Source organism: Esox lucius, chromosome 6 (assembly GCF_011004845.1).
Source record: "Esox lucius isolate fEsoLuc1 chromosome 6, fEsoLuc1.pri, whole genome shotgun sequence".
Lineage (NCBI taxonomy): Eukaryota > Metazoa > Chordata > Actinopteri > Esociformes > Esocidae > Esox > Esox lucius.
Window position 1 is genome coordinate 21,029,852 of NC_047574.1, and position 26,947 is coordinate 21,056,798.

The 26,947-nt window shown below is 42.7% G+C and overlaps 2 protein-coding genes across 9 annotated transcripts in view; one reads left to right on the forward strand and one right to left on the reverse strand.

The window, feature by feature from the left end:
- smap1 (small ArfGAP 1) overlaps positions 1-1,600 on the forward strand; it is a 49,691-nt gene extending 48,091 nt beyond the window's left edge. For all 8 annotated transcript variants that reach the window (XM_010870085.5, XM_010870086.5, XM_020047512.3 and 5 more), the window contains one exon: positions 3-1,600. In XM_010870085.5, coding sequence (XP_010868387.1) covers positions 3-140 — 138 coding nt within the window. In that variant the 3' untranslated portion in view covers positions 141-1,600. The remainder of the gene's footprint in view (positions 1-2) is intronic.
- Positions 1,387-26,947, reverse strand: b3gat2 (beta-1,3-glucuronyltransferase 2 (glucuronosyltransferase S)). The gene is made up of 4 exons (XM_010870084.4): positions 25,789-26,947; positions 14,435-14,579; positions 8,009-8,157; positions 1,387-3,332 (listed from the first exon to the last, which is right to left on the reverse strand). Exons 1-4 carry the CDS (start codon positions 26,311-26,313, stop codon positions 3,246-3,248), a joined length of 906 nt encoding a protein of 301 aa, XP_010868386.1. The 5' UTR covers positions 26,314-26,947; the 3' UTR covers positions 1,387-3,245.

Below are 26,947 nucleotides of genomic sequence, written 5' to 3' on the forward strand. Positions count from 1 at the left end.
AGGTGACCCAGCAGATGTCAGGCATGGCCATGAATGGTGGGGTGGCAGCTCCGCCTGGTTTTGTCCAACCAGGTGCTCCCATGGGAGGGTGGGCGGGGCCTCCTTCAGGCCAAACCCTCAGCACCCAGCTGTGGAAGTGAGGGGTGTTGGGGGGTTCAGAATGGGAGAGCAACCGTGTTCCCCTTTCTCCTTTACCCTGCCCCACTGAGCCCAGAACAGGAAACAACACACGGAGGGCCATCTACGGACTGCTTCCCTGTTCTCCCTCCTCCCCTTTTATCATCCTCTAGAGTCACCCCCCCCTTCTCCCACTCTGTGTGTTAAGAAGGGTAAAGGGCAAGAGGGTTGAGTCTCGAGGTGAAAACAGATTGGCAGCTGTGTGTCGTCTGCAACTTTTACTTTCCCTTCTTTTTCCTGTTTCTTTCTTTCCTTTTTGTAAAACAATAAGCTGCTGGACAAATAAAACAGAGTATAATGATCATAATATATCATTACCTAAACTGATACTGAGTAAATAGATATTTAAGTGAAAGATATGGCTTTTATGTCGGTGACTTTTCCGCCCCCTCCTCCCCAAACAGTCTTATGTGTGTATATTATACTGTCTCCTCCCAATTGTCCCCCTGGGCCTATCAGAGCCCCTGTAGCAATGGTATGATCCAGTGCTGTAATGTGTCATGTTGTCTTCGACCACCCCACCCTTTTACTGTGGTGTTTAGTTGTGTGCAGTACAAGAACAAGCACAGTCATGTCTGATTCACACTACAGGGCCAAACCTAGCCGGGCTGAACTGGCCTGACCTGGTTAAACATCCACCATAGGTGCTGAAACCCACTGGAAATGACCGAAGAAGACTATCTGAGGCAACTCAGTGGGGGGGGGGGGGCGGGGGGGTCAAGCCGGCCGTGTAATGTGAAGCAGGCATTAGTCTGAGGCAAATAAACCTGGACGACAGTAGACACTGACACGAGAGGTGTGTGTGTGTCGAGGAAGTGGGGGGCACCAACATAAGTCACAGTGATGACATGAAGAGCCTGATGATTTGGGAAGTGCGGTGACGTGATGAGCTTAATGGAGTTGTCAGGAATCAGAACAGGTGGCACCACATCACGTGTACTTGACTGCACCTCCCTGTGGTGACATAGTCTCCATCTAATCTTTCTTTATGTCATTCAATATATTACATTGTAGGGAAATGAATACAATTGAACAATAGGGGGCGAGTGGGTTTGCGCTAAGAAGGTACCGACAGAACATACGCACACACAAGCACACATACAAACTGACACTGTAGTGTAGCTCAGATGTGGAGATTCTACACATACAGAATCACTCTGCCATGCAATAACGAGAGGACACAGGAGCGCGCCCGTGTACACCCAGGAGAACGTGTCATCCAGGTTTATTTCTAATGGTGTTTACATTTTCTGGTGCCTAGTACAGAGAAAACGGATATTTTTTTCGTGCATTTTACAGTGAATAGACGTTTTTGTCCAATGACTCTTTTATTGTAAAGTTGTTGTTTTTCATTTTTTTCCTTATTTTTTTTGTTTCCTACTTTTACGAGTGGGTCATTTGGAATAAAAGTTGTTCTACAGGAGTTTGTCTTTATTCCATGTGTGGCACAAACACTGGAAGACCAGGAGATCCACATTTGTGTTGGCTGTGCAGACCAGGTTGCTAACTAAGGTCAATTATCTAGTTTGTCATCTTGTTGATACATAAACATACACAAACCTTGTTTCATATTATCTGATCTTACATACCCCACAATCAGACACATACACGCAAACACTTACGGAAAGATGTTCTTGTTTTGTCCACACATTTCAGTCGAAAAACCTATTTAATGAGGGAGTGGGCCTCATATTGCAGTATGACCACAAAGTCCTCTGGGTAAGCACAGGTCAGGAAATGATTTCCCCTTGAGGAACAAATGGACAAAAATGGACAGTACTTTTCTGTGTTTCAAAATGCATATTTGTGTTACTTGTTATTTCTGGAGCGTTTATCACGTAAGGACCTCGAGGTCAGCAGTAATTTTGCGTGCGAATTCAAACTTTCGAATGTGAAATGTATTAAGTTTATTGGAAGTGATATTGGCGTACATGGGAGGTCTGGAAAACGAAGCATGCATCGGCGCAAAGCGGGCGTGGTCCATGATGGTGGCACGTTATTTTCAATGTAAATTGCTCACTGTCGTAAACGCCGATTCATGGGCGCTGCCATTAAACTACTTCCAGTTTCACAAGCCCATTTCTGCAGTAATTCAGTATGTGTGCAATGAATTTGAGCATAATTTTTCACGTACTTCATTCCCAGTGTTCATTGCAACTTTAGTTGTCGTACTGGGGACTACAACTGAAGAAAACTATCTGTTGCTCAGTTGTCATTCATCATTGTTGATATTGCGAGCATCAATTGTAGCGTTGTTTATATGCATTATCATTTTGTATTCAAAATAACATTGATTAATGTTAGTAATATAGTTAACATCATTAATGTTAGTCAACGTATTTATTGTAATTAAAGTTCTCTTACATTTAGCAAATTTATCTACTATGTCAACGTAATTAATAAAAATCCTTCTCCACTTGGCAAGAGCAAAACGGAAAGCTCTTTTGCAGCGAAAAGAGATTTTGCCAAGTCGGCTTCGTCATGAGGAAATCACATAAACATAGTACGTTTCAAATGTAACGCTTCTTATGCACGCTGCATTCTCACATACTATACCGTATGCTTTTAGGGAGTTTCTCAGAAGAGCACACTTGAAAGAACGGGAGAACAGTGGACGCAAGTACGCATTTTGAAACGCAGCCCTTTACTCAGGCCGTTAACCATTAAACAGATGGTCAATATGCTTCCCCTCAATCTCTAGCATGCTAACGAGAGAGGTCTGCTCTGCTCTGCTTACATTCTCTACACTCCTGCTACAGATGACTGTTTCCACTGAGGTGTCTCCTTTTCCTACTGTTTCTGGGACACCCCATTCACAGAGCAGGAGCAATTAGCAGAACAGAGCTGCCCCAAATCCGAACAGAAATGAGGGAAGTTGGGCATGTCTCGGCTTCATTTGCTGTGCACATAAATCCACCAATGACAACATTCAGGCAGCAGTTTCCATCCATGCAATTGGTCCAGTCCATTGTCTCTTAATCCATATCAACGCGCTGAAACTTCAGTTCCAAAATGACTATCAGTCTGTGACCAATGGGCTTGTTGATTGTCCTTCATCGTCACGCCCCCTAGACCTCGATGACCACACTATCCTGTCGGTGTTTAGGCTCGTTCCCCAGATTCACCTTCTCTGTACGAGTGTGCCACACCAACACCTGGGACAGAGGGGAGAGATGGTTAGAGTGTGAAAACACACAGGAGATGCTTAGAGGTACAGAAATAATTGGGTAGGGGAAAGCAAGGGTTCCAGAACAGCACAGAGCCAGCAGTGTAAACTGGTGTGCAGTTCAAATATTCACACATAACAAGCTCTGAGACACCAAGGCAATGACTGAATGGACTGATATTTTTACCTTTTACTGTGGCCCATTAAGAATGTCTTCCAACCCTTCCAATTGGGGTAATGTGTCAGTTCACCCCTATATCTGTGAGTTCACTCCTATTACCAACCCAGGGGATCATAGTAATCTGTGAGTTCACTCCTATTACCAACCCAGGGGATCATAGTAATCTGTGAGTTCACTCCTATTACCATCCCAGTGGATCATAGTAATCTGTGAGTTCACTCCTATTACCAACCCAGGGGATCATAGTAATCTGTGAGTTCACTCCTATTACCAACCCAGTGGATCATAGTAATCTGTGAGTTCACTCCTATTTCCAACCCAGTGGATCATAGTAATCTGTGAGTTCACTCCTATTTCCAACCGAGTGGATCGTGGTAATTTGTGAGTTCATTCCTATTTCCAACTCAGTGGATCATGGTAATTTGTGAGTTCACTCCTATTTCCAACCTAGTGGATCATAGTAATCTGTGAGTTCACTCATATTACCAACCCAGTGGATCATAGTAATCTGGGAGTTCACTCCTTTTACCAACCCAGTGGATCATAGTAATCTGTGAGTTCACTCCTATTTCCAACCCAGTGGATCATAGTAATCTGTGAGTTCACTCCTATTTCCAACCCAGTGGATCATAGTAATCTGTGAGTTCACTCCTATTACCAACCCAGTGGATTATAGTAATCTGTGAGTTCACTCCTATTACCAACCCAGTGGATCATAGTAATCAGTGAGTTCATTCCTATTTCCAAACCAGTGTATCATGGTAATTTGTGAGTTCTCTCCTATTTCCAACCCAGTGGATCATGGTAATTTGTGAGTTCTCTCCTATTTCCAACCCAGTGGATCATGGTAATTTGTGAGTTCTCTCCTATTTCCAACCCAGTGGCTCATGGTAATTTGTGAGTTCTCTCCTATTTCCAAACCAGTGGATCATGGTAATTTGTGAGTTCTCTCCTATTTCCAACCCAGTGGATCATGGTAATTTGTGAGTTCTCTCCTATTTCCAACCCAGTGGATCATGGTAATTTGTGAGTTCTCTCCTATTTCCAACCCAGTGGGTAGTGCTAATCTGTGAGTTCACTTATTGCGGGAAATGGATTGTTTGGTGTGCAATGCCATCCATTCACAGGCTCCACTCAGGTGAAACATGTCATTTCTTGCACACAGGGGCTGCTAATTGGGCTGTTTTGCATATCGAACTAGACCAATGCTGCAGTCTGTGAAGTGGTGCAGAAGGGTGGCCTGTGTGTGTGTGCGTGCGTGCAGTTTGTCCACACTCTATTGTTCTCCGGAACCTTTTCCCTGTTATTCCCCTCACTCTTCCCTTTTAGCTCTCATTATCTCCAAGTTCTGCAGTATTCTGGTACTGTCTATGCTGATGATTGGAGCTAGAATCTAGTTAGAACCCATCTGTAATGAATTGAGAGAAAGGTTGCGGGAGACTTGGGGGGATGCCTGCAGGCAGTCCAGTCTGTTGGCACACAAAGCGCTGGGTTGGCAGAATGGGCAGAGTGCCCTGTGCCACTGTGTCTGGTGATAAGACCGTCTGACTCCATGCCAATAAATCACCTCTCTCTTGCTCTCTCTATCTGTCCTCTTCCAAATGTGATTATCCTGCTCCATCTCTCCATGTCTGACTACAATATTTGATGTATTTTCTTTTTTTATCTTTCTCTATTCTCATTGTATGTGCCTCTTATGTCTTTTTCTGTCAGTCTCTTCCTCTCCTCTAGCCCTCATTTCTTCCTCCCTTCTTCCTTCTCTCTCAGAAATTTCCTTCCTAAGATGAAGTTCTGTAGTTTTGTATTTCTGTTCCTGACGTTTATGTTTAGCATTTTGGGAAGGTTAGCTTATCCTAGTCCTGTACCTTTGGGCAAGCTACCTGGAGCCTGGCTCAGTTTGTTGTTAGTGATGATGTCACATCCTGCTGGCAATGTGGCCATGGCTGATAAGTGAAGAAGTTACGTCCCGCTAATGGTGGATATTAATATCAGCCTGCAGCAGCCCATTAACCTAATGGGCTGATAATGATGATGACTCTGACAATCAAGAGCTGCACAGGGGGAGAGAGGTAGCCTAACTAATGAGGAGATGACGCACATTTTGACAAGACGCTACAGTGGGGAGAACAAGTATTTGATACACTGCCGATTCTGCAGGTTTTCCTACTTACTAAGCATGTAGAGGTCTTTAATTTTTATCATAGGTACACTTCAACTGTGAGAGACAGCATCTAAAACAAAAATCCAGAAAATCACATTGTATGATTTTTAAATAATTAATTTGCATTTTATTGCATGACACAAGTATTTCATCACCTACCAACAAGTAAGAATTCCGGCTCTCACAGACCTGTTGGTTTTTCTTTAAGAAGCCCTCCTGTTCTCCACTCATTACCTGTATTAACTGCACCTGTTTGAACTCGTTACCTGTATAAAAGACACCTGTCCACACACTCAATCAAACAGATGCCAACCTCTCCAAAATGGCCAAGACAAGAAAGCTGTGTAAGGACAGCAGGGATAAAATTGTAGACCTGCACAAGGCTGGTATGGGCTACAGGACAATAGGCAATCTGCTTGGTGAGAAGGCAACAATTGTTGGTGCAATTATTAGAAAATGGAAGAGGTTCAAGACGACGGTCAATCTCCCTCGGTCTGGGGCTCCATGCCAGATCTCACCTCGTGGGGCATCAATGATCATGAGGAAGGTGAGGGATCAGCCCAGAACTACACGGCAAAACCTGGTCAATGACCTGAAGAGAGCTGGGACCTCAGTCTCAAAGAAAACCATTAGTAACACACTATGCCGTCATGGATTAAAATCCTGCAGCGCACGCAAGGTCCCCCTGCTCAAGCCAGCGCATGTCCAGGCCCGTCTGAAGTTTGCCAATGACAATCTGGATGATCCAGAAGAGGAATGGGAGAAGGTCATGTGGTCTGATGTGTCAAGAATTTAGCTTTTCGGTCTGAACTCCACTTGCTGTGTTTGGAGGAAGAAGAAGGATGAGTACAACCCCAAGAACACCATTCCAAACGTGAAGCATGGAGGTGGAAGCATCATTCTTTGGGGATGCTTTTCTGCAAAGGGGACAGGACGACTGCACCGTATTGAGGGGAGGATGGATGGGAACGTGTATCGCGAGATCTTGGCCAACAACCTCCTTCCCTCAGTAAGAGCATTGAAGATGGGTCGTGGCTGGGTCTTCCAGCATGACAACAACCCGAAACACACAGCCTGGAGTGGCCTAGCCAGTCTCCAGACCTGACCGCAATAGAAAATCTTTGCCCCCAGTGACAGCCCCGAAACCTGAAGGATCTGGAGAAGGTCTGTATGGAGGAGTGGGCCAAAATCCCTGCTGCAGTGTGAGCAAACCTGGTCAAGAACTACAGGAAATGTATAATCTCTCTAATTGCATACAAAGGTTTTTATACCAAATATTAAGTTCTGCTTTTCTGATGTATCAAATACTTATGTCATGCAATAAAATGCAAATTTTGAGTACCTATGATAAAAACAGACTTCTACATGCTTTGTAAGTACGAAAAACGGCGAATTTTGCAGGTTATCAAATACTTGTTCTCCCCACTGTATTATAGCCTTTTCATGCATGAGTTTCAAATATTTTTTTGCGCGTGACTTCAGTACTCACTACAGCATTTGAATAGTCACCTTGCCAGGTAAGGAACACTACATGCATTGCATTGCAAGCTTCTCTCGTTGATTCGAATTCTAAGAGCTGGAAAAGTTGGTTGATTGTATAACTGTAGCTAGCTAGAAAACGTCAGCTAACCGCTATCTAACAAAGCGTGACCTGTAATTCAGTGCAGTGAAAATGAATAAACTATATAAAAAGCATACAATGGGTAACGTAACTTCTAGAAGGTTTTAACAATGGTTTTGATCGGTTGTCAGCTCTTCCAGGAAATGTTAAGATGCTCTATAGTAGTCGCTAAAATAATTAGTTTTTGTGTATTAGTGTTGGCTGTCTGTTGGTATGTAAGTAACACTTCTTGTCCTGATTTGAATGCTTTCTACCTGGTTAATAGCATAGTGTGGTCTTGAAACAATTACAATCAGGAAATAAAGTTAAAAACACTGTTTGAACTAAATGTGAGTAACAGCGCGGTCTGACCAGCCATTGTTACGTTACTTGTAGCTAGGCATGCTAATGGTGCGTTCTAAACAAGACGTTCTAATCACACCGGTGTGATCGTACGCTTCAGGGACCACTCTAGATTGATCACACTGGTGTGATCGTATGCGTCAAACAGTTAGGAGGTAGCCTTTTATCCCGGAAAATTGGAACATCTGACCAGTACCCCCATGGTTGGTAGATGTCCCTGAGCGAAGCAGTTAATACCCATTTTCCCCTGGTCTTTGCTGTAAATGAAAGCACGTTCTCCCTCAGCTTACCTGTGTAATAAATGTACATATCAAAAACATGAAAATAAACATGGAACCACTAACAGGCTGGACTACGCACCCTAGTGCAGTTGTTGGCTTTGGGCTCCAGGTCTCCCACCTTAGTGATCTGCTTCAGAAAGTCAGACTCCTGCATGCCAGGCTGTGAACCTCTGCGCTTAAACACTGCCCGCGGGCTACCTAGGACCACCTGGAGGTTCACTGCAAAACCTGGATAAAAAGCAGAGGAGGGTTTAAGGTGTTCTACAATTATGGTTGGAGGATTAAAGAAAGTAAACATTTTAAATCTCAATCATCCCACTGGATGCCCTGTTCTACTAGGGTACAGCAGTGTTCTGTATGTAGAAATTAAATCCATGATTTCAACCGTGGGCAGAGTATGTGCAGAGAGACAATATTCAGTCCTTTGATAATCAGCTGGACACGCTTAAATCGAGACATTCGCACCAAAAAGATGTGAGAGTCTGCCAGATTCTGTTTTGCTGAGACATGGCTTTCATCATTGGTGCTGGACTAGATTATTCCACCTGCTGGATTCTCATTGTAATGGGTGGGAATAGCAGAAGGGTATGCATCATGAATCCACATACGTATGCTCTATATTGAAACCAAGTATTTCGGGAGTTTTTTTAATTACAAATGTCATCAGAAGGTAGAGTGGGCGCTTTATCCAAGATTTTGACCAGATAGACAAATCATGGAGATGGAGCACCTATGTACTTGAACAAAACTTGTACAAAATCTAAAGTACCGTAGATACTGTAAATGCTTAGATGCAGTACATACAACTCATAAAAATCTGTCAATTGTATGTATGCTTGGTAGAACTGTAGTACACAAACCACGTACCCTATGAATGTACAATCCTGTATGTTGTTGTTGTGTTTGTTATTCTACTCAGAGTGCTATAATGCCCTCAAAGATTTTCTATGCACAACTTGTTTTAGTATTTTGGGTCCTATAACTTTTATTAAAATAACTGTATTTCTGCATTATTTTTATATATCATGGTGGAATAGCCCCACATTCACAGGGGCTGCTTAATCACCTTTTAATTTGTACAATAGCGCTAACTCACCTTTTCATTTTTAAAATAGCGTTAACTCACCCGTTTATTTGTACAATAGCATTAACTCGCCTTTTTATTTGTAAAAGAGCATTAACTGGCCTTTTTATTTCATTTAATTATTGTTTACCCAGTTTCTGAGGTGTCACAGTTGTTAGACTTTAGGGACGTTAATATTTATTAAAATTCTTACCACCACAATATATTTGCCAACCTTTGGAATCATGAGTCATGAGTGCTTGTCCTGTTCGCCATGGCACGCTAGTGTTGCCTTACAAGCAGTGAATTCATTACCACAGCAAATTCCCTAGTTACGTAGCTACGGTAACTTAATAACTAGTTAACTGGTTAGCTAATATATGATCTTAAAAATATATAGAGTTGTGAGAAAGACAGGGACATTGGACACAGTGATGCAGAGGCAGGCTGCAATGCATACAGATGAAGAGGAAAGGTTATTAATATAATTTGTTGATAATAAAAGCATACATTTGTTTGCCTAATTCATTGAAGGAAGTTAATAAAATAACTCTAGTCAAATACTTGTATAGCTTCACACCTTGCTTGTTTACAGTGAGTAGTGGTATATTTATGCTGTATATTGGTTGTTACTGGCTTCATATATGACAGTTACATATGTTAATAAATTGTTTATCACATACTGTATATCCACACTGATGCACTTTAGCAGTCTGTAATACATACCTGCAGGGCAGCTCATATGCGATAATATACATGAATGTGATAAAAAGATTTAATTTGAAGAGTTAAAAAAAGTTTTTTTCGTGAAACTGGTGTCCAGTCCAAATGAACTGTTTTGGAATGACCATGTGGATTTTGTATAAATGATAGAAAATTACACTAGGCTTTTTCTATTAATAGAGGAGCATGAAAAGCAATCAAATGAAACAGTATAAAAAATTATTTTGGTTCATTTTTACAAGATCACCCAGATGAATTTAGTTAACCCACCTTTTTAACAACTACATCCCTCACACCTGCTTTATACATAAATGAAGAAGTACATAAATGAAGAAGCAAATAATAATGTAACGGTAATCTTTTTATGTGAATATACTAAATACAATTAAGTATAAAATGTTGGTATTCTGTCCTTTAAAATGGCAGTTCATTTTCACCAGATATACTTTCTTCAATATTGTTAAAATTATGACATTTTTTAAATGTTGTTAAATTAGTCTTTGAGTACTAATGGGGATTGTACTGGGGGACCAAAGCTGCAAATTAAATTAAACATATATTTAGACAGAAGATGCAAATGAACTGTATTTAGCAACTCATTTTGCTACAGTTTTTTGCTAAATCAGTCGGTTAGCTGGGTTATTTGTATTTCAGATTACATTAATTACATCTAATGGTGTTTTGATGTATAAACATTTTGTTGTGATGGTTGCTTTCTCTGCAGGTTTATTCTTGGGGTCAAAATGGCCCCAGTTGGTAATTGATGTATGTGAAATATGTTTGTAGCTTGAGGGTTATGAATAGTCTGATTTATTTTTTTTGCAGCATATGAAATGCAATATGTGCTTGAATTAAAAATCCATTCCCTGGGTGTATACAAAGGCCTCCCTCACTATCCTCACTCCCTGACAAGCTCAAAACCATTTTTGCCTACTTTGAGAAAAACAGAACTGATTCAGGCCCTTGCTGCTCAAGATGACTCTGGGCCTTCGATCTATGTATGTTGCTGACTGTCATTTTAACAGTTGCAAGGCTGCTGGCCCAGACGGCACCCGAGCCGCATTCTCAGAGAACGACTGGAATGTTTACAGGAATGTTCCACTTCTCTCTAAACCAGTCTGTTATCACCACAGGTTTCAAGAACCTCACCAGCGTTCCTGCAGCCAAGAAACTAAGGTAGTTTAACCAAATGGTCGGTGTTCTGGGTAATGTACTGGAACTAATGTTCCTCATTATCTCACCCATCATGTGCTTTTATGATAGATTTGCAGCATGTTTTGGTTGGATTTCCAGAGATTGATCATTAAAAAATGCTTTGACAGGCTAGCTACAGACCGTATCAATTCAAACTTACCTGACACCCTAGACCTGCAACAATTATGGTTCCAATCATTTTGACACTATTATTTATTGAAATGATTCCTTGTTGAACAAAGCAAAAAAGGATTTCAGCTGCTCAACAGTTCGGGGTCACCTCTGTCGTATTTTTTGTTTCATAATGTGCCAAATGTTTTCAATGGATGACAGGTCTGGACTGCAGACAGGCCAGTTGAGCACACAGACTCTTACTATGGAGATCTTGTAATATGTGCAGGATGTGGTTTGGCATTATTTTGCTGAAATAAGCAAGGCCTTTCCTGAAAAAGACATTGTCTTGATGTTGCTCAAAACCTGTATATATTGTTCAGCATTAATGGTGCCTTCACAGATGTGCAAGTCACTCATGCCATGTGCACTAATGCACCCCCATACCATCATGGATGCTGGCTTTTGAACTGTGCGCTGATAACAAGTCAGATGGTCCCTGTCTTTAGTCCAGAGGACACGGTGTCCATGATTCCCAAATAGTTTCAAATTTTGATTTGTCAGTCCACAGTTTTCCAGTTTTCCGCCTAAGTCCTTTTTAAATGAGCTCGGGCCCAGAGAAGGTGATGACGGTTCTGGATCTTGTTTATATGATTTCCTCTTTGAATGGTAGTTTCAAGTTTTAACTTGCATTTGTGGATGCAGTGATGTACTGTGTTCACAGACAGTGGTTTTTGGAAGTGTTCTTGAGCCCATGCAATGATGTCTACTACAGAATCGTGTCAGTTTTTAATGTAGTGCACTGCTCTCATGGGGATCCTACCACTCCACTGTGGGATTGTGAGGTTCTGTGTGCGTTTGCATGCATGTGTCCTTGAGTTTGTGTGTGTATGATTGAGTCGAGTGAGATCTGCCTATTAGGTCAGTTCAGTCAGGCATACTACTGAGTTAGACCAGTGAGATCTGCCTATTGGGTCAGTCCAGTCAGGCATACTACTGAGTTAGTCCAGTGAGATCTGCCTATTGGGTCAGTTCAGGCAGGCATACTACTGAGTTAGTCCAGTGAGATCTGCCTATTGGGTCAGTTCAGGCAGGCATACTACTGAGTTAGTCCAGTGAGATCTGCCAATTGGGTCAGTTCAGGCAGGCATACTACTGAGTTAGTCCAGTGAGATGTGCTTATTGGGTCAGTTCAGGCAGGCATACTACTGAGTTAGTCCAATGAGATCTGCCTATTGGGTCAGTTCAGGCAGGCATACTACTGAGCAGTCAGTGATACTGCAGTGAAAGCCCAGAAGCTGCAGCCCAGGTATGACAGATACTCTAGGTATGAAAGCAATTATAAGATAGCCATCTTTTAACCTGCAGCTCAGGCGGTATGGAGATTATTTTATCTGTTACCAATGGCTGTCTGTCAGCACAGTTAGAATCGTTTCATTTCACTCCCGTTCCTTGTGTTTTCTTAATGGTTCTGTTTCCATGTATTGAATTTGTGTGAAAAATTACATCTAGCTTTGTCTGCTTAATGAGCACTGATGTGGCAGGATACATTGGAGAACATCTCTATCTACTGTAGTCTCTTCAACATTTAGGGATCAAGGAGAAGTGGCAATAGAAAGGAGGTCATCAGTAATTTTGAGCCAGACCTATGGCCATTCGCCCTGAGAAGTGTTCATGTTAGTATTAGCATACTTTAATGGAGACTAAAAGTTAGCATGCACCATCCCTCTGTGTGTTTGTCCCGCTTACACACTCCTTTGTTTGTTTCTTGTCCTCCGTGGGGATGAGGGTATAAACATTCAGGCTGTGTGTTAAACGTTTCCATGTTATCCTCTCAAAATCCTCTTCAGGAGCTCCACTCCTGATAATTACGGGAAATGTAGCAGAGCTATGTAGAGATAAAAATTTTAAATATATTATCCTTTCCCTTTACATCATTTGTAGCTATTCACAAATCCACATTACTGTATTAAGCAGCTCATTTACCATCTTTTATAGCATAATTTGTTTTATGTAAGCTATTTGTAATTATTGTCATTTAAAGAGGCAGTACATCAAAATATTAAATGTACTTCCATTACATAAAAAAAAATTATTAAATTCACTTCAAAAAGTGAATAGGTTTGCTGTTAGTTCAGCGATGACAGTGGAAGGGGCTCCACCTAAATACCTTCAACCAAATGGTATAACACCCCAAACACCTTAGGTTCAAAGACTATTAGAGGATATATATATATATATATATATATATATTTATTCAGGCACATACTGTATTTCGTGTGTGTAGAATTTAAAATATTTACACCAAAACAGCCATATGGCTACATTCGGAATGTAGCTTGTTACCAAATTCCTGTTCTACCTAGTATTCATAGCACTTACAGACTTCTATCTGGTGTTTTGACTGCAACTAAGCATATACTTTATGTAAAGTTATTTCTATCAAGTTATTACCATAGGTTGTTCCTTTTCTGCAGGCGTTCTGTCTATCACATAAAAATGAATGATACAGGTCCCTTCCACCCTCTGATGATATGTATAAAGTAATTTTATGTCTCCAGAGAAACCTGGATTCAAAAAGAGTTTTTTTTTCTTTTTTTTTAATTTGCCCTACTTTTCAGAGAATGCACACCAATACATATCTCTGTGTAGGTTCAGGGTATATCTGAGTTTTGTATTTCTATTAAGTATTTATACCATTGTCACACTTTTATGTGTACAAAAATGTGTACAGATGGATATGATACTGAACATGGTATTGAAATATACAACGTTACAACAAGCACATGGGAAGCAAATTTCTCAGCAGATTATCGATGAGTTCAAAATCCCTGCCACGGGTCCGGTCTCTACTGTGGATGAAATAAAAAGATCAGACGGCAGGGTTCACGTTCTTCCCACTCTTCCCTCAGGTCTGAAGACCCAATCCCAATGCCCCAGGACAGTGAAGGTTCACTGCCCTGAATAAAGTGTTGTCTTTTGGGTGGGTGTAAAACACGGGTCCCGTGTCACTTGTAAGAGTAGGGTTGTTAACCTGGGTGTCCTGGCTAAAATATCCAATCTGGCCCTCGTGTCATGGCCAAACCCATCATCCCCATCATTCAGTTGACTAATCCATCCTCTCTCTCTAACTAATCCCCAGGTTGTTGCTGTAAATGAGAATGTGTTTTCAGTCCACTTACCTGATAAAACAATGGTAAAAAAAAACACTCCCACTTAACTTTTACATGTGTTTACAGATGAAAAGCTTGTCCCTGACTCACCCATTTAGCAAAATAACAAGAACAATCTCCCACTCTCCACTCTGAAAGAAGCCATTAAGAGTGAATGAGTTTCCCCAGACATATTACAAACTGAAAAGCCACCGGGTGCTGTTCCTCTAGCCCTCATAATACTTTGTAGATGTGCACTTACCTGCCATGTCAATGGCGAATGGGCGGTCAGGCCTCCAGCCAGTGTACCAACCCACCACTTTGCCTTTCTCCACAACGGGACGCTCGTACTGGCGCCCACTGACAAGCCCGACAGGCCAGACTGACACACCCCGTGTTGAACGCATCTGTGACAGGGATAGGAAGACATACAGGTACACTGATTCTGGGAAAAAAACACAGGAAAGCAATCCGATTTTTGCTGTCAATTTGCTCCAGGGCTGTCCAGCTTTTTCATATCAGTGTAGAGGCTAGCTGACTAGGAGGATCTTCGCTATGTGCAAAACAACCAGAAAAACAGAAATGTCTGATGGGAAATAAGCCTGGCTACTGGCCGGAGTCCACTTTCACACACAGCTGGCTTCAGGGTAGAGCTGGACTTTGTGCGTATATTTATTTGATTTGCCTGACGTGTGTGTTTGTGGAGAACTGAGGTCATTTGGCCAGTCCCTTTATAAAAAAAAAAAAAATTGGGTTAGGGTAGGTCTTTTTTTAAGCGCTCCATTTTTGGTCCACACAAAGATAGAAACATTTGGTGTGTAAATGCTTCTGTGTCATGTCATTACCAATGACACGACAAATCTCATTCAAGTACCACTCTCTTTTCAGAACCTTAGAATGCCTGAAGGAACTGACCTGTGATGGGCAAAACCCAACACTGAATAATACAAGCAAAATCACAAAGTTGGAGAAGGGCCTATGCGGTTCATGCCTCTTCCCTTCCGACAAGCACTAAAGAATGAAGGCTCTCTCTTCTTATCTCCCTCAGTCTTTCACACTCGCACCCTCTTTCTCTCGGCCCCTACCTCTCACTCTCTCTTTGTCCCCATCTTTACCCCTGAGTAATGACTACAGCTTTGAAGCCATCTATTCTAATTCTATGCCCCTTGAGCTTGTACGACGCTAAAATCCTCCCCCCTTTCTGTTTCCTCCATTTGTTTTTTTCAGAAGACTCGGATCAGCTCTACAGACTCAAAGTGAGTTTCAGCTATTTTCTGCTCCATGGGTAATCTTCATTTTAGCTTTGTGGTGCAGCATAGTTTCATCCCGTAATTGTCTTCGATGTCTCTAAACCTGCGTAGCCTGAAGACTGTTGTGGATCCATTACAAGATGACAGTAGTCATTTGGTCCTAATTCTGTTTTGTCCAGTGCCTGTATAGGCCTGGATGTGCATAATTCCTCCAGTTCATGGCGATTAAGGAATGAAGCAGGTGCTTCAAATGAATTTTAAACAGTCTATTGGAGATATAAGGTGACGGGATTGATGTGACACATGTAGTGAAGATTCCTAGCCTGGGAGAGACTACACAGGGAGGACCCAGAGTGCTGGGGTCGGCCAGGCAAGGACATTCCACCCACTCCTATCGGTAGGCAAATTGAAGCAATTATCGTATTGTTGCTTTTCTCCGATCCTTTAATATCTATGGGGGTTAGGAGTCATAGGGAAATCTGAAATAATTGGATCAATAAGCAGCAGGAAGAAAGGAAAACCTGCTTTCATTTATCGAATCACATACAGCGATCAGTGATTACCTCGAGGTAGGGAGTGAAGGATGATGAATGTCCAATTGGACCAGGGCCTTGGAGCCAAAGCACATGGAGACCCGGGAACCGTAAAGATTGACTAAAAGCCTCAGAGGGCGTGGATCCAAAACGAACATCAACTTCAAATACCAGAGCTACATATGTAGTCGATATCATTCAGACAGAATACACTCTGCAGGGGATTCTAGCTACAAAAGTGGATGGGGAAGAGATAAAAAAAAAAAGAATTGTTTTTGTGACCTCTAACTTATAAAGATTCTACGTGGGCTCTTTGATAGCTTTTTGGGACATAGGAAACCAGATCTGATTACTGAAATCGTAATTATAGTGAGCAACACTGATGTATTTCATCCATGGAATGTGGAAGGACTGTCCCAGTGCCTCATCTGACTAAGTGGTAAGAAAACGGTCGTAAGTCAAACCGACCCTCTTAACTCCAGCTTTAATCTACTACCTCTGAGCTAGTGGAAAACAGTACCATTGGAGATGCAGCCAATGTCATCTAATATTAAATTGCAACTTAGTGAATGGGCTGCCTTTGTTTACTCTGTCAATAGAGGTGATATATGAAGTGTGCATGCATTTACAATGGGATTTGAAATTATGCACTTTATATCCATTATAAATGTGTTTTTCCCCCAGAGAAGAAGCTGTCATTTCATTGTGTGCTCCGACGCTCTTTCCTCAGTACGATTTTAATCAAGCTTTCTCCATGTGTCATTAATATGCATAGCGGGGGCAATGAGAGCGAGTGAGAGAGAGACGGAGAAAAAAGAATAAATCAAATTAGAGGAGAGAAAATTAGGAGGTTATGAAATGGTGATGCAATGATGCATGATGGGTGAGGGTGAGATTGCTGTGTGTGTGTGTGTAACGAGATCTTACAAATTGACTTCAGAATCCGTGGGTGATAACCATCTGTGAGTACTGCCCTGGCTAGTTGCACATTGGGATAATGCTCACCACAGCCCCAAGCTGACGGTTTTAAAAACTGACTCTGTGAACTTGGACAAACATAATTTAGACTGGGAACTGGCTCAATCTCCCAGGTGTGTGTGTGTGCGTGTGTGTGCGTGTGCGTGTGTGTGTGTTTGATTTAATTCAAGTTCTCTAAAAGCATAATTTTGGTTTTCTTCATTCTGGGTCAGCTCAGGTAGCAACAGTCACAATGTAATGTGTATAACAGATAAGAGATCCAGCTCAATGTGAAACACGTGTTAAACTTTAGGGAATTTAAGCTACTCATATTTAAAGGCTTCAAAACACTCTAGCTTCATTTAAACGCGACATTTATTAGCATAGGATTTGCTCAGTTTTTGACATTTGAGCTTCTTATTGCATTATACACTCACCTAAAGGATTATTAGGAACACCATACTAATACTGTGTTTGACCCCCTTTCGCCTTCAGAACTGCCTTAATTCTACGTGGCATTGATTCAAGGTGCTGAAAGCATTCTTTAGAAATGTTGGCCCATATTGATAGGATAGTATCTTGCAGTTGATGGAGATTTGTGGGATGCACATCCAGGGCGCGAAGCTCCCGTTCCACCACATCCCAAAGATGCTCTATTGGGTTGAGATCTGGTGACTGTGGGGGCCATTTCAGTACAGTGAACTCATTGTCATGTTCAAGAAACCAATTTGAAATGATTCAAGCTTTGTGACATGGTGCATTATCATGCTGGAAGTAGCCATCAGAGGATAGGTACATGGTGGTCATGAAGGGATGGACATGGTCAGAAACAATGCTTAGGTAGGCCTTGGCATTTAAACGATGCCCAATTGGCACTAAGGGGCCTAAAGTGTGCCAAGAAAACATCCCCCACACCATTACACCACCACCACCAGCCTGCACAGTAGTAACAAGGCATGATGGATCCATGTTCTCATTCTGTTTACGCCAAATTCTGACTCTACCATCTGAATGTCTCAACAGAAATTGAGACTCATCGGACCAGGCAACATTCTTCCAGTCTTCAACTGTCCAATTTTGGTGAGATCGTGCAAATTGTAGCCCCTTTTTCCTATTTGTAGTGGAGATGAGTGGTACCCGGTGGGGTCTTCTGCTGTTGTAGCCCATCTGCCTCAAGGTTGTGCGTGTTGTGGCTTCACAAATGCTTTGCTGCATACCTCAGTTGTAACAAGTGGTTATTTCAGTCAAAGTTGCTCTTCTATCAGCTTGAATCAGTCGGCCCATTCTCCTCTGACCTCTAGCATCAACAAGGCATTTTCGCCCACAGGACTGCCGCATACTGGATGTTTTTCCCTTTTCACACCATTCCTTGTAAACCCTAGAAACGGTTCTGCGTGAAAATCCCAGTAACTGAGCAGATTGTGAAATACGCAGACCGGCCCGTCTGGCACCAACAACCATGCCACACTCAAAATTGCTTAAATCACCTTTCTTTCCCATTCTGACATTCAGTTTGGAGTTCAGGAGATTGTCTTGACCAGGACCACACCCCTTAATGCATTGAAGCAACTGCCATGTGATTGGTTGATTAGATAATTGCATTAATGAGAAATTGAACAGGTGTTCCTAATAATCCTTTAGGTGAGTGTATTTTGATAACAGAAATACCTTAAAGGAATGTTTAACTCAGTTTCCATACTTATCATGGTGCTTATCCTTACACGGTTACTTGGTTTACTCTAATGTTTGCTACAGTGGGGAGAACAAGTATTTGATACACTGCAGATTTTTCAGGTTTTCCTACATACAAAGCATGTAGAGGTCTGTAATTTTTATAAATTTTAACCTTGAGAGACGGAATATAAAACAAAAATCAAGAAAATCACATTGTATGATTTTTAAATAATTAATTAGCATTTTATTGCATGACATAAAGTATTTGATCACCTACTAACCAGTAAGAATTCCGGCTCTCACAGACCTGTTAGTTTTTCTTTAAGAAGCCCTCCTGTTCTCCACTCATTACCTGTATTAACTGCACCTGTTTGAACTTGTTACCTGTATAAAAGACACCTGTCCACACACTCAATCAAACAGACTCCAACCTCTCCACAATGGCCAAGACCAGAGAGCTGTGGAAGGACATCAGGGATAAAATTGTAGACCTGCACAAGGCTGTGATGGGCTACAGGACAATAGGCAAGCAGCTTGGTGAGAAGGCAACAACTGTTGGCCCAATTATTAGAAAATGAAAGAAGTTCAAGATGAAGGTCAATCTCCCTCGGTCTAGGGCTCCATGCAATATCTCACCTCGTGGGGCATCAATGATCATGAGGAAGGTGAGGGATCAGCCCAGAACTACATGGCAGGACCTGGTCAATGACCTGAAGAGAGCTGGGATCACAGTCTCAAAGAAAACCATTAGTAACACACTACGCCGTCATGGATTAAAATCCTGCAGCGCACGCAAGGTCCCCCTGCTCAAGCCAGCGCATGTCCAGGCCTGTCTGAAGTTTGCCAATGACCATCTGGATGATCCAGAGGAGGAATGGGAGACGGTCATGTGGTCTGATGAGACAAAAATGTTGGACTCCACGCGCCGTGTTTGGAGGAAGAAGAAGGATGAGTACAACCCCAAGAACACCATTCCAACCGTGAAGCATGGAGGTGGAAACATCATTCTTTGGGGATGCTTTTCTGCAAAGGGGACAGGACGACTGTACCGTATTGAGGGGAAGATGGATGGGGCCATATATCGCGAGATCTTGGCCAACAACGTCCTTCCCCAAGTTAGAGCATTGAAGATGGGTAGAGGCTGGGTCTTCCAGCATGACAACGACCCGAAACACACAGCCAGGGCAACTACGGAGTGGCCACGTAAGAAGCATCTCAAGGTCAAAAGAACATTTTTGGAGGGAGCTGAAAGTCTGTATTTCCCAGTGACAGCCCCGAAACCTGAAGGATCTGGAGAAGGTCTGTATGGAGGAGTGGGACAAAATCCCTGCTGCAGTGTTTGAACTACAGGAAACGTATGATCTCTGTAATTGCAAAGGTTTCTGTACCAAATATTAAGTTCTGCTTTTCTGATGTATCAAATACAATAAAATGCAAATTAATTAATTAGAAATCATACAATGTGATTTTCTGGATTTCTGTTTTAGATTCCGTCACTCACAGTTGAAGAGTACCTATGATAGAAAATTACAGACTTCTACATGCTTTGTAAGTGGGAAAACCTGCAAATACTTGTTTTCCCCACTGTATATAATGGCACATGGACATACAGCACAAATTGACACATCTTGACATAATAATTATATTCTTTAAAAGTCTGGTAGGCTACTTTACACAAAAATTTGAAGTGGCATGTTATTCTCTTGTTTAAGATATGAAAAAAATCTAACCTGTTACTTTTTTGGCATTTCAAACAGTTACCTGTTATGGTGACCTAAACCTAGCTAGAGATGTCATTGGAAATGTCCACAGCTAGCTCTCAGAGGGAATTTCACTGTATGACTTACCTACCAGTGTTGTGATTAGTTGAAATATTTGCCTATTGATTTCTCCCTGGGGCCTGGCATTGTTGCTGAAATGGAAACCATTTGATTTTGTGGTTGGGGCAAGTGGCCAACATAGAAAACAGTGTTATTTCATGGTTGCTAAAATTCGACACTGTTTATTTTTGTGAGAAAACATTTGCATACCATTTTTTTATTCACCATTATTTTAACAGGTAACATATTCTTATTTACAGCATACCTAGGAGCAATTTAGGTTAACTCTCTTTGGCCAGAACAACAGGTGGCTCAGGGTTTAGAACCAGTGACCTTTCGTTTACTTGCCCCCAAACCTCCCTATCACTAGTCTACCCTGTTGCTCATCATGTACTATATAGTGCAAGGAATCATTTTAAAATAGTATAGCAGTGAAATATACTTTCTAAAACAAACATTGTTATTACAGTAATTAAAAAATTGATGGATAAAACAAAACAGTAAAAGGTCTGCTTGAATGAAATTGAGTAGAGGAGATCTGTTTTGAATGAAGCATAATGTTCTTCTAATTCACCTGTCCTCCCCATCATCATTCCTGTCTACATACCATCTGAAGATACATGAAATCGCATCTGATATTTCAATGATCGGATGCTTTAACGTAATCAGAACTGCATGAACAATCTTTGCACCAAACCCGCCTGGTCCTTCTGACCTTTTCTGATAAGGTTCAGTTATGCATTGTAACCATCACATAATAATCATGCTAACAGTCACATAAGAGTTTGCAGTCTCTATTTTCCTGTCTTGCAAAGCAGACAGTGACCGCATCAGCTATCAAGCTTGAGTGATTCTGAAGTGAAACTACTGGACATAAGCTTAGAAAAATGTGTGGGGGGATCAATTTCTGTGTAATAATTGATAGCACTATTTGCAAGGTAATTAGGCCTAGTAGAAATGTAATATTGAATGGCTGTTTGGTCATTGCCCACAAACCACAAGCTGGCATATGCATCTGCCTTTTGACATGGGGTCAAAGTGGGTGTTGCAACTAGTGACAACCATCCTTTTGTGTGTATGGGGGTGGGCAGAGGCAGAACATCAGTTTCAGGGTGGGAGGGTTGACAATGCACTCATCAAGACAGTGTCAGCACCTGCGCTGCTCCTGACGGTGAAGAAATCAACAAGGAGAAGGAAGAGAGGGAGCAGGGAGTTGTAAACAACCGGATATAAAAGAATTTGAAAGTGAAGGACAGGAAAAGTGAGACGAGTGGGAGATGATGGAATCGGAAAGCAGGAAGGAGATGGACAAATGCAGAAATAATGTGGAGGGAGGAGTTACGGGGCAGGGGACTGGAGAAGAGACTGAAAGGGAGGAGTTATGGGGCAGGGGGTTGGAGAGAAGAGAGAGGGAGGAGTCATGGGGAAGGGGACTGGAGAGGAGACAGAGAGGGAGGGGTTTTGGGGCAGGGGACTGGAGAGGAGGCAGAGAGGGAGGGGTTATGGGGCAGGGGACTGGAAAGGAGACTGAAAGGGAGGGGTTATGGGGCAGGGGGTTGGAGAGAAGACAGAGAGGAGTCATGGGGCAGGGGACTGGAGAGGAGACAGAGAGGGAGGAGCCATGGGGCAGGGGACTGGAGAGGAGGCAGAGAGGGAGGAGTTATGGGGCAGGGAGCTGGAGAGGAAACCGAGAGGGAGGGGTTATGGAGCAGGGTATTAGAGAGGAGACAGAGACAGAGGGTAAAATATGTGCCAGAGTAGTAACAAGTTACAAAAAAATTAATCAGGTGCCTTTTCTCATGGCCCTGTTAAACTTTCTTCACCCCCATCTCCACTGACCCTCTTAGCCCTTGTTCCACTACTCCACCTGTCCATGTACCCCTCCTCTCCCCCCACTCAGACACTCAGACATGGACAATTTCTTTCTAGGAGATTCTCTCCATCCTGCTTCAGTTGCCAGAGAGAGAGAGAACTCCAGTATGTAATTAGGATAATTGCTTGTATGGGTTTGATGGAATTGGATTTCAGATTTTTCTCTTCCGCTGTCTTTCTTGCAGTTCCTTTGTGCCTTTTCTATGGGCACACTGTACAATCTGAAACCACAGTTCTTGATTGAATTTGTCCTGATGATGTCAGTGCAGTTCAAGTCCAATTCTTGTCAACTATCTTCCAAACCAATTAAAGTCCGCTCAGCATATCAGTCGTTTCTACCCTTGTTCAGGTGGGAGAGAAGTGTGCTCTTATTTTCAATAATTGGTAGGCCAATAGCCTTTGAGTGAACAGGTTTTTTCGACAAGCTGCCTAATTGTAGTCATTTTGAAGTCAGACCAATACACATTTCTAACTGAAAAACTGAATGACAGACTTTGTTTACCTAAACACTTGGGACTAATTCCGTATTGGCTACGGCGCTGCAGTAACGCTGCTACCGCTAGCTCACGACTCGACTGCCCGGGGGCAAAATGCAAACTCACACAAAGTACCCGTCTGGCGTGGTTGTAAGTGGAGAGAGTTAGACTAGCAGCCCATGATTGCTCACAAGGCAATAATGTGAAATGTGCACGACGTGGTTTGCTGACACCCCATTCCAAGGAAGCAAAGCTAGCGGAATGTCTCTCAAACATAATGAACTGCGCCGAGCCGTGACCTGCTAATGCCTGAGAAAAGAGGAAACATCCAGTAATTCTGTTTTTATGCAAAGCATTTCTGGCAGGCTTCCCCTCAAACGCAGATATAACGCGGAAGAGCAAACAAATGAATCTCTTTCGGGTGTTTTTTCATCACATCTGGATTGATCAATTTTAAGCTTATGTGACATTACTCACCAGAAGCCTAATTGAATGGCCGTATTGTAAGAGAATTAAAACTAGCCTGTTATTTATAATGCATTTTATACTAGACACCTGATTATGTTTACATTTGGTCACTGACATTATAAATCCATTTGTAATTCGATCTATCTCTCTATTATTAATTTTGGACTGTTTTATTAAATAAAATGAGCCTTGGTGTGAAAGCTGTGCTATCACTGAAATGCCAGTAAAATGGACTGGATGAGAGGTACAGTAGAGAGTAGGCTCATAAAACAACAGATTTTTCCGCAGGCCTACCTTAAGAGCAGCAGGTAGACATTGCCATTTGGCAGACTGGAGATCAGCAAAATATCTTCCATAAAGGGACAGTGTTGAAGGGCAACTATCCCATTAAAGAATTGGAGAAATCGGAACTCTGATCATTTTTGAAACTGTATGGATTTGAACTTGTATGGCGTGGGGGCTAGTAGGCTATGACATGTAATTGTTTAAAGTGGCCTTGGGATGAATAAACTTATATCTCAAAATGTTACTGATTGAAGGGGGGACGTTGCTCCTTCTTCCCTCTCGTCAAGCCCACACACAATCCAAACCCAATTAGTTTCCTATCTCTCAATGACAGAGGACTGCCTTAGATCAGGTTATTTCCAAAGGAATGACATGATATTGAAGATTGCAGCCACAAAGCTGACTCACTCAAAACACAGGAAAAATAATTATCTCAAGTTTGAGTTAGGGTATAGACAGTTTTCCCCCATTCCATATCAGTGCTGGAATTTACACTGAACAAAATTATAAATGCAACACTTTTGTTTTTACCCCCATTTATCATGAGCTGAACTCAAAGATCTATGACTTTCTCTATGTACACAAAAGGCCTATTTCTATCAAATACTGTTCACAAATCTGTCAAATATGGGTTAGTGAGCACTTCTCCTTTGCCGAGATAATCCATCCACCTCACAGGTGTAGCATATCAAGATGCTGATTAGACACAAATGAGCCTTAGGCTGGCCACAATAAAAGGCCACTCCAAAATGTGCAGTTTCACTGTATTGGGGGGGTCCGAAAACCAGTCAGTATCTGGTGTGACCACCATTTACTTCAAGCAGTGCAACACATCTCCTTCACATATAGTTGATCAGGTTGTTGATTGTGGCCTGTGGAATGTTGGTCCACTCCTCTTCAATGGCTGTGCGAAGTTGCTGGATATTTGCAGGACCTGGAACACGCTGTTGTATACGCCGATCCAGAGCATCCCAAACATGCTCAATGGGTGACATGTCCGGTGAGTATGCTGGCCATGCAAGATCTGGGATGTTTTCAGCTTCCAGGAATTGTGTACAGATCCTTGCAACATGGGGCCGTGCATAATCATGCTGCAACATGAGGTGATGGTCATGGATGAATGGCACAACAATCGCCTCAGGATCTCGTCACGGTATCTCTGTGCATTCAAAACACCATCAATAAAATGCACCTGTGTTAGTTGTCCATAACACACGCCTGCCCATACCATAACCCCACCGCCACCATGGGCCACTAGATACACAACGTTGACATCAGCAGTCCGCTCACCCACGTCTGCCATCTGCCCTGTACAGTGAAAACCGGGATTCATCCGTGAAGAGAACACCTCTCCCAAGTGCCAGACGCCATCGAATGTGAGCATTTGCTCACTCAAGTCGGTTACGACGACGAACTGCAGTCAGGTCGAGACCCCGATGAGGACGACGAGCATGCAGATGAGCTTCCCTGAGACGGTTTCTGACAGTTTGTGCAGAAATTCTTTGGTTATGCAAACCGATTGTTGCAGCAGCTGTCCGGGAGGCTGGTCTCAGACGGTCTTGGAGGTGAAGATGCTGGATGTGGAGGTCCTGGGCTGGTGTTGTTACACATGGTCTGCGGTTGTGAGGCCGGTTGGATGTACTGCCAAATTATCTGAAACGCCTTTGGAGACAGCTTATGGTAGAGAAATGAACATTCAATTCAGGGGCAACAGCTCTGGTGGACATTCCTGCAGTCAGCATGTCAATTGCACGCTCCCTCAAAACCTGCGACATCTGTGGCATTGTGCTGTGTGATGGAACTGCACATTTTAGTGGCCTTTTATTGTGGCCAGCCTAAGGCACACCGTTGCAATAATCATCCTGTCTAATCAAAATCTTGATATGCTATATGCTACACCTGTGAGGTGGATGGATTATTTCGGCAAAGGAGAATTGCTCACTAACACAGATTTAGACAGATTTGTGAACAATATTTGAGAGAAATATGCCTTTTGTATACATAGAGAAAGTATTAGATCTTTGAGTAAATGAGGGCAAAAACAAAAGTGTTGCGTTTATAATTTTGTTCAGTGTAAATTCCGGCACTGATATGGAATGGGGGAAAACTGTCTATACCATAACTCAAACCAGAGATAATTATTTTTCCTGTGTTTTGAGTGTGTCAGCTTTGTGGCTCACCTAGCCCATCCGAATACATTAGTAAACTGATATGATTTGGCTCTGCTCACAAATTACATGCCATGTAGCCTATTTGACATTAATGTGATTTGATATATTACCTCTTCAAACAGTTCCAGACTGTAAGTGTTGTCATCGTCTGCAAAAAATACTACCCCCACGTCCTTCCGCGAGCGATGCGACCGCAACCACGACAGAGCCGTATTCCTCTGCTCAGTAGCACGGGGCATCCCGGTCCTTTTGAATCGACGGGGCGTAAAAATATTCAGGTGTGTGTAGGGCATCCCCGAGCGGGCAAGAAAGCGTGCCACCAGCTCCGTGCGCATGTTAGAGTCCTCTACTATGATCCAGTGGAATCGAGGAACCTGGCGGAAGGTGTTACCGAGTCGGGTAAGTTCAGCTTTCTGGACTGGCCGGTTGTAGGTCGGGGTGATAGCATAGATTACCGGGAGAGCGGAAAGGTTGGCCCGTGGTGGGTTGTTCCTGTCGTGTCGCTGCGTGCCTCCGGCGCGGCCCAGGGCTGGACTTCGGACCGACGTCCTCTTTGTGTCTATATCGATCATGATGATGACGATGAGGACCCAGGGCAGGAGGATGAAAAACCGACTGTAGAAGCGCGATTTCATCTTTCTGAAGTTGAGTGGCTACAGTAAACATCCGAGCCGTGCACTCATTCAATTACTCCATCACATCCTATCATCCCAACAACATGCTACGACACTTCGCTCACTCCTCAGCTTGTTTAAATAACGTACAATACCGAGTTGTAAACATGTTTCTTTTCATTTCCAATAAACTGTAATAAATCTCCAAAGTCATCCCGTTTATGGTTTTACTGAAGACATTGTCACGTCCGCGTCCAGTCGGGAACATTCGCGGTTAACAGTCTTCTTCCCAAAAAAGTGCAGGTGCCTCATATACCTCGAACGTAAGGGCGATTAAACAAACCCCTAAAAACAATAGGTAATCCCATTTCACACGCCTTCTGACCACGAGCTTTAAAGAGCTTTTAAACAGACTAAATCGCAAACCTATCCACCGGCCGTTACTCCCGCAGACTCCGGGATAAATGGGCATTATTCCCGGGGTAGGACGCGGGATGAATCGGTGTCTGAGGCCATGCTGATCTGGAGGGCAGTACGGAGGAGCAGGTGCGGGAGTGTCATTGCGGAGAGAGGAGAAACTGCGATGTGGGGAGAGAGAGAGGGAACGGGAAACATTGTAATGGACGGAGAGAGGAGGGGGGGAGAGAAAAAGAGG

Coding starts and splice junctions, on each gene's coding strand:
- b3gat2 (XM_010870084.4), bottom strand. CDS start 26,313: ATGAAATCGCGCTTCTACAGTCGGTTTTTCATCCTCCTGCCCTGGGTC. Junction 14,580..25,788: donor GTCTGGAACTGTTTGAAGAG/GTAATATATCAA, acceptor TCCCTGTCACAG/ATGCGTTCAACACGGGGTGT. Junction 8,158..14,434: donor ATTCGCCATTGACATGGCAG/GTAAGTGCACAT, acceptor CTTTTTATCCAG/GTTTTGCAGTGAACCTCCAG.